At 43.9% G+C, this 14,830-nt stretch overlaps 1 protein-coding gene across 2 annotated transcripts in view; it reads left to right on the forward strand.

Moving 5' to 3' along the window:
- Window positions 1-3,727: 3,727 nt before the first annotated feature.
- MYO16 (myosin XVI) overlaps window positions 3,728-14,830 on the forward strand; it is a 212,923-nt gene continuing 201,820 nt past the window's right edge. For both annotated transcript variants that reach the window (XM_038762138.1, XM_038762139.1), the window contains exons 1-2: window positions 3,728-3,757; window positions 13,912-14,175. In XM_038762138.1, the coding sequence (XP_038618066.1) occupies window positions 3,730-3,757; window positions 13,912-14,175 (292 nt within the window). In that variant the 5' untranslated portion in view covers window positions 3,728-3,729. The remainder of the gene's footprint in view (window positions 3,758-13,911; window positions 14,176-14,830) is intronic.

A 14,830-nucleotide genomic window follows, 5' to 3' on the forward strand; every position in this document is an offset into this window, starting at 1 on the left:
TATCAAAAGTTTCTCTCCCGCTGCTTGTTCCTCTCAGCTCGACTGCTCTCGTATCTACTCCCCTGCTTAGTGCAGTGCTTGTCCAGGTAAGGTTAAGACTGTCAAGTTTGTCAAGGTTAAGGTAAGCCCTTAACCGACACCGCAATCAGTAACTGATTAGCAGTGGTATAGTTTTCATTTTTGTTACTCATCTTTATTTGGTGGGAAGTTTGTGGTGGTCCCCTATCTGTGTCCCACAGGGAATTTCCAATTATTCATCCATTTATTCATTCAATCATATTTATTGAGCACTTACTGTGTGCAAAACACTAAACTCTTAAAGTCAAAGTGAAGTTAGCAATGCTGCTTTGTAGAAACCCATGCAAGCCGAGTGACTTGAAAAGCCAACTTGGCGTCTCTTGTCAACCTGCCATCCTTCCTTTTCTGTCTTTGCCAGATAGGACCTTGGGTCATCTTCACTTCCCACTTGCCCAAAAAAAGCAGTGGGAGAAAATGACCTCTGTTTGTCTTCTCCAAGAATTGCAGCCTGCTTGGTTCACTGCCCTCGCCTACCTTTGGTGGTTTAGAACCCTTGACAGATGGCTTTTCTCTGGATGGCTAAGGATGCAGGCCAGTCTACCGTGCCCTAAGGAAAGTGGTTGTCATGCCTCACATACCTAATAACAGATGTAAAATAAATGCACAGTAACAAGAAGCAGGAAGAATTCACCAGAGGGATTTGATAATTGATTGCGTGAACCTGATTCATTCTTCCTAGGTGAACCCATTTCTACCTCTCCTTAGTTCTTCTCTTGGTCTCCTCTCCGAGATGGCCCTAGTGCACAGCAGAAAGAAGTGATTCCACTCTGTGAAGTTCCATGGAGATGTTAAAAAGTCTTCCCCATTTAGGTTTCCGGGTGGGTTTGTGTTACTGTGATCAGCCCCACTCTCCAGGAAACTCATTTTTGTGCGTGTTTCAGGTGGAAAATCATTTTATTGCCCGAGTGAATCATCTTTGATCTGATGCCTTATTTCAGTGGTTATTATATTCCAACATGAGGAACTCGGAGCCCATACTACAGATTAAGCTCTACCTCTAGTGACTTTACTGAAGATGAAACCCTCACAGGCATAGAAGTGTGTTGCATGGGCCAGTGAAGATAGTAATTGTGCATTAAGTGCTTATTATGTGCCAAGCACTGTACTAAGCGCTGGGTTGGATCCAGGCAAATCAGGTTGGACACAGTCCCTCTTCCACATGGGGCTCACAGTCTTAATCCTCTTTTTACAGATGAGGTAACTGAGGCATGGAGAAGTGAAGTGACTTGCCCAAGGCAATACAGCAGCAGATAAGCAGCGGAACGGGGATTAGAAACCAGATTCTTCTGATTCCCAGGCCTGTGCTCTGTACACTAGACTAAGCTGCTTCTCCAGTGAAGCTTTGTACTGGTAAAGATGTCCACCAGTAATAAGAGTAATTGTGGCATTTGTTAAGCACTGACTATGTGCTGAACGCTTTACAGAACCCTGGGGTAGATATGAGATAATCTGGTCGGACGCAGTCCGTGCCCCATGTGGGGCTCGTGTTCTGTGGGGGAGGGAGCCCAGGGTATGTAATGCCCATTCTGCAGATGAAGAAACTGAGACTCAGAGAAATTCAGCGACTTTCTCAAATTTGCACACCAGACAAGGTGTCGAGACAGGATTGGAATCCAGGTAGAGATGTGTACCGGGGAATCTGCATTAGCTCCTTGGAGAACCTCAATCGATCACTGATATGTTCACTGCGCACTATGTGCAAAGCAAGGTACTAAGCAATCTTTTTTCTAATGTTATTTGTCATCTCGTTTTGCCTTGGAAAGACAGCAAGACCTATGTTTCAATAATGGTGGAGTGTGAGTTTTCAAAGCCACTGCAGGTCTGCCTATGGAATGTCCTTCAACTATTCTGTGACCTGAATGCTGTGAAATTTCAACTCACTATTTAATGGCCCGAGGGTCTAACTCTCTAGGTACCAGCTGGTAGTCACTTGATCCTGATTTATCCGTAGATGTTGATAAGCATATGTCATGAGAATTCAGGAAAAAGAAATGGAAGGATTATGTGATTTCCATCCCCCCCTTTTAGACTTTGAGCCCACTGTTGGGTAGGGACTGTCTTTATATGTTGCCAACTTGTACTTCCCAAGCGCTTAGTACAGTGCTGTGCACACAGTAAGCGCTCAATGAATACGATTGATGATTTTAAATAGCATTTCTTGTTCATTCAGTCGTAGTTATTGAGCGCTTACTGTGTGCAGAGCACTGTACTAAGTGCTTGGGAAGTACAATTCAGAAATGGAGAGAGTGCCTGCCCACAACAGGCTCACAGTCCAGAGGGGGGAATGGAAATCACATAATCCTTCCAGTTCTTTTTCCTGAATTCTCATCTAATGATTATTTTGGTTGTTATTATTATGGGATTTACTAAGTGCTTACTATGTATCAAGCACTGTTCTAAGCACTGGGGTAATAATAACAATAATAATGATGGGGTTTTTTAGGCGCTTACTATGTGCCAGGCCCTGTAGTAAGTGCTGTGGTGGATACAAGCAAATCAAGTTGGACACACTCCTTGTCCCACGTGGGGCTCACAGTCTCAATCCCCATTTTACAGATGAAGTAACTGAGGCACAAAGGGAAGTGACTTGCCCAGGGTCACAAAGCAGACAAGTGGGGGAACTGGAATTCGAACCCATGACCTGACTCCTAGGCCCATTCTCTTTCCACGAGGCTACGTTGCTTTAAGATGCAAGATGCAGTAGATACAAGGCACAGTCCCTGCCCTGCAAGGGATTGTGCAAGGAACTCACAATCTATGTAGAAGGGAGAAAGGGTGTCCAATCCCCATTTTATAGTTCAGGAAACTATAAAATGAAGCTGAGTGACATGCCCAAGGTCACACAGCAGGTGATTGGCAGAGCCGAGATCAGAACCCAGGTCCCCTGACACCCAGGTTTCTTTCAGAAATACCGTTTGATGCATTGTTTCTCCTGATAAAAACCCACCCTCACGCTCTTTCAGCAATCTAAAGAGGCTATTCATTTTCCCCATGTAAGTCTCCCTCAATTCAGGAGCCTGTTAGAACGAGAGAGAGAGAGAGAGAGCTTAATCTCCGCCTCGCAAAAAAAGCAGAGATGCGGAAAGAGTTATTTTGAGCCGCTGCTATCAATTTCCCATTCACACAGCAACTGGTGGTGACTAAAAACGTATCGGGTAAGAATCCGGTTCCATTTGGCCGACGGGCAAGCACAGGCGAATAGGATTTCAGGTCCCTCGTTCTGTCCCTCCAGTCCACCCTCCTCATCAGGCTGAGTTTACTGCCCATTTGAAAGCTATTGAAAAGCCATTAACCGGCAAGACTCTGAACGCCGCACTGCAGCTTAGCTGTACACCTCAGCCCTGGAAAAACGTGATCCCAAGTGCACGCCGATTAAACCTTCCTTTTCCCGGACTCGAGGGAATCGGGAAGCCACGATAGCACGTGCAGCAGTCGCGGTGCCGGGAGCATCCCTCTCCACGCCGGTGGCTGAATGGCAGTGCGTCCTTAGCTCCGGCAAGATCCCAGGACTGGAAGATGAATTAAATAATGCAGCCTGAGGTAAACCGGATACCTGAGCAGGAGCACTAAATAATACATTTTCCGGGGCTGACTTTCAGAGCAGGAGAGAATGCTCAAACCTGTGGCGAGCCTGTTGCCGGAGATGGAAAAATGTCTCACTATCATTTTATTAAATGCTGTAAGTAACCCTAATTTCTCAGTCACGCTGTTACCGTTCTTCATTGGTTTCCCATTTTGGAAAGGGATGGATAGTGCAGATTCAGAGGGGCTTATCCGGGGTACGGAGGCAGATGGATTTCTTTTCTTCAGGATCTGAATGACTGGAGCGTGTTTTGAATTGTCCCACCTTTAAAGGCAGTGCCAGGACTTAAAACTACAACAGCAAAATTCCTCGCTTGTCTTAGAAAAGTCCTTGGGAGGTTGTGCAAGGACAGCTGCCTATCATTTTAGGTGCAGAAGCTAGAATGTGGTTATAACCTATAGGAGCAGGATCCTGTATTTCTCCAAATGCCTTTCAGCCTCTGTTGTGAAATAGTTTGGTGTCTTGTGAGTAGGATACATTAGAACAGTTATCACCCAAGTTTGATTTTTCTTCGGGTTTTCCCTGATAGTAAACTTTTCACCTTGAAACAGTCACCTTGCCGCTTAAAGGACCGAATGTGGCATCTGCGTGCTAATTCTTGGGCGTTAATTTCTGTGAGTCGATTCCTGTGGCGTTGGTCACAGTTTTGGAGATGAGAGAATTATCCGATTGTTCATCGAATGTATTTTCAGTTTCAAAGTTGACTAATGAATGTCTACGAGCTAAGTAGTCACCGCATTTTTTTGCCATAAAAGTCTAGCCATGCTGGGGGGGTGGGAGACATCGCATGACTTGCTTTTCCTCGTTTTCCTTTGTTCCCCGAAATAGTACATTAGATGTAGGTTTTGATGCTGAGGCAGTTTTAGAACTTCTACCCTTTAACATTCATGTCAAGGTCTTAAAGGAACAGATGCCATGTTGCTGAATGAGATTTTCTGCTGAATTACCGTGACTTGAGATGAGTGTGCCAAACGCTATTAAAAAGAAATGTTTTAAAAGAGACACATCAATATTATGTAGAATATATATTCTACATAATATTGATGTGTCTCTTTTAAAACAATATATATATATTTCTGGACTAAGTCTGGTTGATGATGCGGAAAGTGGAAGGATGTTTGTGTTTTGTGACTGCAGTGGGGGCTTTAAAATGTTACTCTGCACCCAGTAAGGACTCATGATATACCATTGATTGATCGATTGAACCCTCCAATATTGCTTAGGTCTGGCTTCAGCCATCAGAAACCAGATTTTCCAGGACATTTTTCCGTGCTTCTACCTGCGGAGAATCAGCGTGGATAGAGCATGGGTCCAGAGAAGCAGCGAAGCAGCGTGGCTCAGTGGAAAAGAGCATGGGCTTTGGAGTCAGAGGTCATGGGTTCAAATCCCAGCTCCGCCACTTGGCAGCTGTGTGACTTTGGGCAAGTCACTTCTCTGGGCCTCAGTTACCTCATCTGTAAAATGAGGATTAAGACCGTGAGCTCCACGTGGGACAACCTGGTCACCTTGTAACCTCCCCAGCGCTTAGAACAGTGCTTTGCACATAGTAAGCGCTTAATAAATGCCTTCATTAGAGGACAGAATGACCTGAGTTCTAATCCTGTCTCTGCCACTTCACTTCTCTGTGGCTGAGTTTCCTCATCAGAAAATGGAGATTGAGAAAAAGAGAACCCCATGTGGGGCAGGGACAGGGTCTAACCACAGTCTTCTAGACTGTGAGCCCACTGTTGGGTAGGGACTGTCTCTATATGTTGCCAACTTGTACTTCCCAAGCGCTTAGTACAGTGCTCTGCACACAGTAAGCGCTCAATAAATACGATTGATTGGCTTGGTTCGCCCCCGTTGCTTAGTACCGTTCCTGGCACGTAGTAAGTGCTTAACAAATACCACAAAATGACTGCCAAAAATTTCCCCGGAAGTTTGGGCATGAGGCCTTAATCACCGAACACTGGGATTTGACAACATATGGGAACACTTTGAAAACCCGGGAGTGCCAAAACTCTTTTCACCTTTAGAAGTACAAGGAAGAAAACAGAGTTTTGCCCTGCCATTGGTCCAGTGAAAAGAGCAGTGCTGAAGGAATCTGTGGTTCTACGTTCTAGGCCCGTTCCACAATAGAAATTCCACAAATTAGCGAAGCAGCATGGCTTAGTGGAAAGAGCATGGGCTCGGGAGTCAGAGGATATGGGTTCTAATCCGGCCTCCGCCATTTGTCTGCTGTGTGACCTTGGGGAAATCACTTAACTTCTCTGTGCCTCAGTTACCTCATCTGTAAAATGGGGATTAAGACTCTGAGCTCCACGTGGGACAACCTGACTACCTTGTATCTCTCCCAGCGCTTAGGGAAGCAGCGTGGCTCACTGGAAAGAGCCCGGGCTTTGGAGTCAAGAGTTCATGGGTTCAAATCCCAGCTCCGCCAACTGTCAGCTGTGTGACTTTGGGCAAGTCACTTCACTTCTCTGGGCCTCAGTTACCTCATCTGTAAAATGGGGGTTAAGACTGTGAGCCCCACGTGGGACAACCTGATCACCATGTAACCTCAGAACAGTGCTTTGCACATAGTAAGCGCTTAATAAATGCCATTATTATTATTATTAGAACAGTGCTTGGCAAGGACTTAATAAATGCTATTATTATTATTATTATTATTGTTATTATTATTATTATTAAATAGAGGAACCTCCACCCAGGCTATGCTAAATTGTAAATTGCATCAAAAAGTCCTAGAGAAGCAGTGGCCTAGTGGAAAGAGAACAAACCTGGATGTCGGTGGGCTTGGGTTCTAAACCCGGCTCTGCCACCTGCCTGTTGCTTGAACTTGGGCAAGTCACTTGGCTTCTCTGGGCCTCAGTTTCCTCATCTGTGATATGGGAATTCAATACTTGTCTTCCTTCCCTCTGTGAGCCCTATTTAAGACAGGGCCTAGGTCTAACCTGACTATCTTGTATAGGCTCCTGTTCTTGGCACATAGTAAGCTCTTCACAAGTACCACAAGTGTAATTATTACTGAAGGTAGGGATTGTGTCCTGACTCTATGGTATTGTAATGTTGAGAAGCAGCGTGGCTCAGGGGAAAGAGCCCGGGCTTTGGAGTCAAAGGTCATGAGTTCAAATCCCAGCTCTCCCACATCTGCTGTGTGACCTTGGGCAAGTCACTTCACCTCTCAGCCTCAGTTACCTCATCTGTAAAATGGGGATGAAGATTGTGAGCCCCACGTGGGACAACCTGATCACCTTGTATCCCCCCAGTGCTTAGAACAGTGCTTTGCACATAGTAAGCGCTTAACAAATGCCATCATTATTATTATTACTCTCCAACAACTCAATACAACAGAGTGGCTTAGTGGATAGAACACAGGCCTTGGAGTCAGAAGGACCTGCGTTCTACTCCGGGCTCCACCACATGTCTGCTGTCAAGCGCTTAGTACAGTGCTCTGCACATAGTAAGCGCTCAATCCATTCAGTTGATGGATTTGATTGCTGTGTGAAATTGGGCGAGTCATTTCACTTCTTTGGGCCTCAGTTACCTCATCTGGAAAATGGGGATTAAAAGTGTGAACCCCACGTGGGACAGGGATTGTATCCAACCTGATTAAATTCTGTCTACCACAGTGCTTGGCACTGTCTTTTCATTGCCTTATGCGAAGTAGGGGCGCAGTAAATACTACTGAATGAATGAATAACATGTATTAAGTGTGTACTGTGTGCAGAGCACTTTACTAAGTGCTTAGGAGAGTACAATGGAATGAATGAATATGAAACTGCCCGTAAAATGTCTAATTGGATGCTAGCTTGCATTGAAAAGTAATTGCATGATATCAACGAAAAGGTAATGGCCTTGTATTAATCAAGGTGAATTCTAAGTATTCTATCCCTTCACCTCAACTCCAAAGTTACCATTGTAAAAAGGAGGAATAATAATAATAATAATTATTATTATGGCATTTGTTAAGTGCTTACTATGTGCAAAGCACTGTTCTAAGCGCTGGGGGGGGGATACAGTGTGATCAAGTTGTCCCACGTGGGGCTCACAGTCTTAATCCCCATTTTTACAGATGAGGTAACCGAGGCTCGGAGAAGTTAAGTGACTTGCCCAAGGTCACACAGCAGACTTGTGGTGGAGCCGGGATTCGAACCCATGACCTCTGACTCCAAAGCCCGGGCTCTTTCCACTGAGCCACGCTGCTTCTCGATAGCTAAAAAAAATAATCCCTTCAGAGTCCATGTATGAGGAGGGATCTAATGAGACCTGAATGGTTTGTCCTCCAGAGACAATGTGACTTGATAGATTAAGTTAATGAATGGGTAGGGAACGTGTCTGCTAATTCTACTGTATTGTAATCTCTCAAGTGCTTAGTACAGTGCCCTGCACAGAACCAGTGTGCAGCAATCACCATTCATTGATTGATGATGCTTATTGAGAAGCTGCCTGGCCTATTGGAAAGGCCGCAGGCCTGGGTGTCAGGGGACTTGGGTTCTAATAGTTGTTTTACCTCCTGCCTGGCTGTATGACCTTGGAAAAGTCACTTGATTTCTCTGAGCCTGTTTCCTCATCTATAAAGCGGCGATGAGATACTTGTCGTCCATCCCTATAGACTGTGAGCCTCATGTGGGACCCACCTTGGTCCTTGTATCAGATATCTCTTCCAGCTCTTGGTACAGTGCTTGGCGCATAGTAAATGCTAATATAATTCTGAATCGCTCTGCCTGTTGATTTGAATGCTGAGGGTTCTGGAGTCCAGACTGGACTGGTAAGCAGAAACTGCTATCAATTTCCACTTGGGTACCTGGGAAAATAGTTACTTTGTGGACACTATTAATCAACCCTACAGGCTTTCTAATAGACTGCTTTAACTATCTGCCGATTTACTGAAGCTACTGCCCTGTCTTCAATTTAAACCCAACTCCACATTGAAAATGTGTGCTGTAGCAGAGAGAATTCCAGATAATACCATTAAAATCTCTCTCTCTCTCACTATCAGTGATATTTATCGAGTGCTTACTACGTGCAGGGCACTGTACAAAGCACTCGGGAGAGGACAATACAACAGCATTAGCAGACACATTCCCTGGCCATAAAGAGTTTACAGTTTCAAGGGAAAGACAGACAGTAGTATGGCTTTCAAAGCTCTAGAAAGCATTTTCCCAAAGAGGTGAATAATCTATTTTCAGAGGGGTATCAAGCAGTGTGGCCTAGTGGATAGAGCATGGAACTAGGAGTCAGAAGGACCTGGGTTCTACAGCACACATTTGTTTTTCTGGGCTCCAATCTGATCCTGAGGGCACTGCCCTGCTACTCTGGACTCCTCTGGCATTGTGCTTCTACTGCCGCACCAGGTGCCTGTGGCCCTGTAGTAATAATAATAATAATAATAATAATAATAATAATAATAATAATAATAATAATAATAGCATTATTGTGACTGAGTCCCTTGTGGGACAGGATCTGTGTCCAACCCAATTTGCTTGTATCCAATCCCGCGCTTAGTACAATGCCTGGCATGTAGTAAGTGCTTAACAAATACCACAGTCATTATTATTGCAGCTTTGTGCAGTTGCTTAGAACGACATTAAATGTGCACACAAATTGCTACTCCATTCGAGTTTCACATCTCCACTTCACACCACTCCATATGCCTGAATCTACAGGTTGAGTGGTTTAGAATGGTCTCCTCTTAGCTCCTGACTATTCTTTTCCCATGCGTAGTCAGCGTTTTGGCATCTGACAAGACCGTTGTTCTATAGAGAGTTTCAGAGTTCGACAGACTTGTCATTTTGAATAGCTTATCAACAGCCAAGAGTGACACCAGAAGGAAAAGCCAAATAGGAAAGGTTTTGTTTTTCACTGACTGCAGAAATGAGGTTTTAAACTGTTTTCTGCCTTGTGGGGAGGTTGGATATTGTTTCTGATGGGTGACTGTTAAGAAACACTTACTGTTTATCAACTTAGTTCTTTTCTTTCTTTTGTTTTTTCCTCATCTCACTTTTTGCTGATACCAGTCTTTTCTCCTGTTCCTAAGATAGGTGAACAATGTGTATCTGCCTGTTTTTCCCAGTCAATTGTAAATTTGTTGAGAAGCAGCGTGGCATAGTGGAAAGAACAAGGGCCCGGGACTCAGAAGGTGAGGGTTCTAATCCTGACTTCCCTCACTTGCCTTCTGTGTGATCTTGGACAAGTCACTTTTTTCAACGTTATTTGTTAAGCACTTATTATGTCAGGCGCTGTTCTAAGCATTGGGGTAGGTGAAAGGTAATCAGGTTAGACACATGTGAGTCGCTGTCCCACATCGGACTCACAGTCTTAATCCCCATTTCACAGATGAAGTAACTGAGGCACAGAGAAGTGAAGCGCCTTGCCCAAGGTCACCCAGCGGGCAGGTGGCACAGCCGGAATTAGAACCCAGGTCCTTCTGACTCCTCGTTCCATTCTCTATCCACCAGGCCACACTGCTTGATACCCCTCTGAAAATAGATTATCCACCTCTTTGGGAGAATGCTTTCTAGGGCTTTGAAAGCCATATTAATGTCTGTCTTTCCCTCAAAACTGTAAGCTCCTTATGGCCAGGGAATGTGTCTGCTAATGCTGTTGTGTTGTCCTCTCCCGAGTGCTTAGTACAGTGCCCTGCACGTAGTAAGCGCTCGATAAATGTCATTGATAGTGAGAGAGATTTTAATGGTATTATCTGGAATTCTCTCTGCTACAGCACACATTTTCAATATGGAGTTGGGTTTAAATTGAAGACAGGGCAGTAGCTTCAGTAAATCGGCAGATAGTTAAAGCAGTCTGTTAGAAAGCCTGTAGGGTTGATTAATAGTGTCCACAAAGTAACTATTTTCCCAGGTACCCAACTGGAAATTGATAGCAGTTTCTGCTTACCAGTCCAGTCACATCACAGGGTTTTCGAAGAATAAGATCCAGGAATACAGTTTATTGCAGAATAACCAATTGAATCCCTTCAGAAATTCCTGTCCCTCTAGAAGGGAAGAATGTATTTTGAAGAAATTTTGCCACATAACCATCTTAGGGCTTTTGAAGAATAATATCCAGGAATACAGTTTATTGCAGGATAACCAATTGAATCCCTTCAGAAATTCCTGTCCCTCTAGAAGGGAAGAATGTATTTTAAAGAAATTTTGCCACGTAACCATCTTTTCATTTTGTTACTTGGGGTTCCCTTGAATGGAGTTGAGTTTAGGAACTCTGCTTTTTGCTTAGAGATCTTTTTTCTTTTGGGGGAGGATTCTGCACTATTAATTTATTCATAGGTTTCATTCCACAAAGGTAAATTATTTTAAACTTGAAATCTCTGTTTTACAGCTTTGAAAGTTGGCAAATCCATAAGATCAGTAGTAAAGTTGCTGATGTACAAAGCACTGTAGTGTTGATGTCTGATTCCTCTCAGCGCTTAGAACTGTGCTTGGCACATAAGCACTTAACAAATAATGTAATTATAATTACAACAGATTTTTTTGTTTACAAGATTACATATAAAGCTTTCAAATTCAGGAATTTGAACAGTGCTGTTACTTCTCTGTTGATGAAAATAATCTATTTCAAAAGGAACTGGGCCTGTAGGTAATGAATATAATATTTGCTATTGTCATCAGGAAAGGCCTGTAGTCCTGTGTTTTTCATAACATAGAGTAACATCATTTGAGCTATTGCATGTTGAAGGCTTCTTGTGCCACAGGTAACTTGTAGTCATCTGCAGAAATAATGATAAATTATTTTTTAATACGCTCTTTTAGGGAGCAAGAAATTTACCGCAGCAAATGGATGGTATAAGGTAGCCATGCATAACAGTAGTGTGTATTGCTGAAGAGGAAAACCAATAATTCAAGCGGTCTGAATTTGTCATCTAATTCTCCAGGTTTTGCACATCAATATTTATGGCATCATCTATTGCTTGACCCACAGTTTTTCTTCACATTTATCTTCGGTGTTTTTGAAAAACATTGTGACTAACAAGGAGAAGCACGAGGTTTCAGAACCTGCTATTTGTGAGGAAAAAATCTGATTTTACTATTAAACCTCCACAAATTCTAGGCAGCGTCAGTTATGCCTGGTATTTTATTTGGGGATTGGGAGAGGTGGGCTGATTTTTTTTTTTTCCGGAGGGGGGGACTGGCTTGCCTTTTCAGTTGCCTTTGGGAAATATTCAGTTATTCGCATTAAGTACAGTATTCTAGTGAAGCAACTGTCATGAAATGGTGAAAGCATGTATGGTTCTTTGCTGAGACACCCTCTCCAGCTGGAAAGATATGAACCCCCTCTCTCCCCCAACCCCTCACCCCTGATATTTTAAGTGAAACTTTCTAAGTTTTATTCTGTCTCCTCTGGGGGACCGTTTCTATCATTGGGGGCTGTCAAACTCTCAGGGAGTTTTAAGGCTAAGGGGTAACAGTAAAAGAATGGGTTCAGAGCAACGAGAGCTTGGCGTCTGTGATAGTAAAAGAGTTGGGAGCTGGCTACCTCCTTAATAACACCAGGAGGGACAGATTTCCTGAGCAGATCCTACTGGCAGTGGAACAACCCATTACTTGAAGTCTCTGATTTGTGATATCGATGCGGAGAGATGGAAACAGAGATAACAATATAGAAATGTAGAGATAAAGAAATCCAATATTCTGTTGACCTCCGTGGCACTGCAGACAATCAGAGTTTGACCTCTCAGCCATTATGCTAAGACATTTTGATGATCAAGAACAGGGAAGAGATGTTGCCTGATCTCTGGATGATCCATCTTCTCTGCCAGGCCACCTCCCCTCTTGTTGACAAATCAACGTTATTTCCCAGGTCTTAGAGACGAGGGCAAGGTTGAGGGTAGTTCCAAGAATGGGGAATTTTTGGAATTGTTTGCTTAGTCCTCTGGGGAATCAGAATGGCATTGTAGCTCAAATGATTGTCAATACATCAGTTGTATCTATTGAACTCTGACTGTGGGCAGAGTGCTGCGTGCTAAGCGGTTGGGAGAAGGGCAATACGATTCTCCAAAGAAACTGCTCTCTTTATAGACTTTTCCTGCAGATGATTGAAAGCGCCTTTCAATGGTCTCCCCTATCTGTTTTAATATGGGGTTAGTTGTCAGGAATTTTCCATTCTGAATAAAAGGTAGCCAAGTTTCTTGTTGCCACCAATGGTATGCCAAGCAGGTAGGAAATAAAATCTAATGAGTTATGCCAGTAAGGTGACTATTTTGTCTTTATCAAATCATGATGCAATCTTGAAATTCAGTCTTCTTGGACTTGGATATCTGTCAAATAGTATATTTACACTTGAATTTGTAAACTCCCTCACAGTCCCGATCACCCAGTTCAAGAAAACACAAACCGAACCTTCCCTGCAGTTTGTCGATCTAATTCAGATTTGAATAGCAGTGAGCTCAGCCCTTCGGCCTAGACTCCCATTCCCAATTTCTCAACCTTACTCAGCCTATTCATTCCTTTAGGCTATTTGTGTGCTTATAAAATGAGAGCCTGGTAAAAGTCTTTTTTAAAAAAACCAAAACAATATGTTGACAAGTTGGCAGTTTAAGATTTCTTTAAGAAGTGTCTCAGGAGTTGTTCCTGAGTGGGGTACAGTTTCACCCTAAGTTTTATTCTAAATAACTTTTAGGTTGGAATGAAATGGACTCTCCCAAGCTGTTAGTACAGTGCCCAGCACGCAGTAATGGTGGATTGATTCCCAGATTGGACTGTAAGTTCCTCGTAATTTTATGGCAGTCTCTCAAGTGCTTAATACAGTTGCTTGCACAGAGCGTTCAGTAGATACCAGTGAGTGAAATGGTCATCTGCACTGTTGTGCTGCCAAAGCAGCATGGCCTACTAGATAGAGCATGGGCTGGGGACTCAGAAGGATGTGGGTTCTCATCCCGGCTCCGCCTCTTTTCTGCTGTGTGACCTTAGGCAAGTCACTTCATGTCTCTGGGCCTCAGTTCCCTCAATGGTAAAATGGGGATTAGGTCTTTGAGCCCCATGTGGGATGGGGACTGTGTCCAACCTGATAGCTTATATCTATGCCAGTAAATAGTAACGCTTAACAAATACTGTAAAAAAGTCACTCAATCTCTTAGTTTGTCTCCCACTTACGGAATGGGGCTGTTTATCCTCCTTTAAAATCAAAGATGAAAGGTGTTGATCGGCTTGGCATTCATATATTTTGGGGGACAGGCTGGTGGTGGGGTGGTTGTTGTTACGGGAAAAGGCACTGTGGTCCAGAGACGTTTGTGACAGTCTCTTATTTTGTCTCAGGCTGCTTCCAGCTCTGTAATGTTTTCCGATCTCATGACATGGAAATCGATCAGTATCTCCTGGAGTCCCTGCCCTTGGGCCAGCGTCAGCGGTTGGTGAAGAGAATTCGCTGTGACCAGATCAAAGCCTACTACGAACGGGAAAAGGCTTTTCGGAAACAAGAGGGAGGCCTGAAGAGGCTGAAACGGGCCAAGAAGCACAGAGTTCACTTTATGCTCTCAGATATGATTCAGGATGCAATCATCCATCACAACGACAAGGAAGGTATGTTAAGCCATCATCATTTGGTTTGCTTTTGGGAGTGTTTTGGCGGGGTTTTTTTGGCATTCATTAAGCGCTTACTGTATGACAGGCACTGTATTGAGCACTGGGGTAGATACAAGTGGACCAGGTGGGTTTTCCTCTGCCATTATTATAATGGTATTTGTTACAGCACTTACTATGTGTCATATACTGTTCTAAGCACTGGAATGGATACAAGTCAACCAGGTTGGACACAGTCCCTGTCCCACAGGGAGCTCACACTCTTAATCCCCATTTTTACAGGTGAGGTAATGGAGGCCCAGAGAAGTTAAGTGACTTGCCCAAGATAACACAGCAGACATGTGGCGGAGCCAGGATTAGAACTCTGGTCCTCCTGATTCCCAGGCCCGAGCTCTATCCACTAAGCCACACTGCTTGTCTAGATCGGAGACCTCCATCCTGAGACCACAGGGTCCGGACTGTGAGATCAGTTCTCCCACAGTTTGAAGGGCAGGGAAATTGAGGTAGGCAGGTAATAAACAGTAGTATTTATTAAGCACCAACTGTGCAGAGCACTGTAGTAAGCACTGGGAGAGAATACACAGGTGGGAATTGGACCTGGTCCCCATCCCTGAGGGCATTACAATCTATGAATAATAATGGGGGAAAGACTTAT

Source organism: Tachyglossus aculeatus, chromosome 20, assembly GCF_015852505.1.
Source record: "Tachyglossus aculeatus isolate mTacAcu1 chromosome 20, mTacAcu1.pri, whole genome shotgun sequence".
NCBI lineage: Eukaryota > Metazoa > Chordata > Mammalia > Monotremata > Tachyglossidae > Tachyglossus > Tachyglossus aculeatus.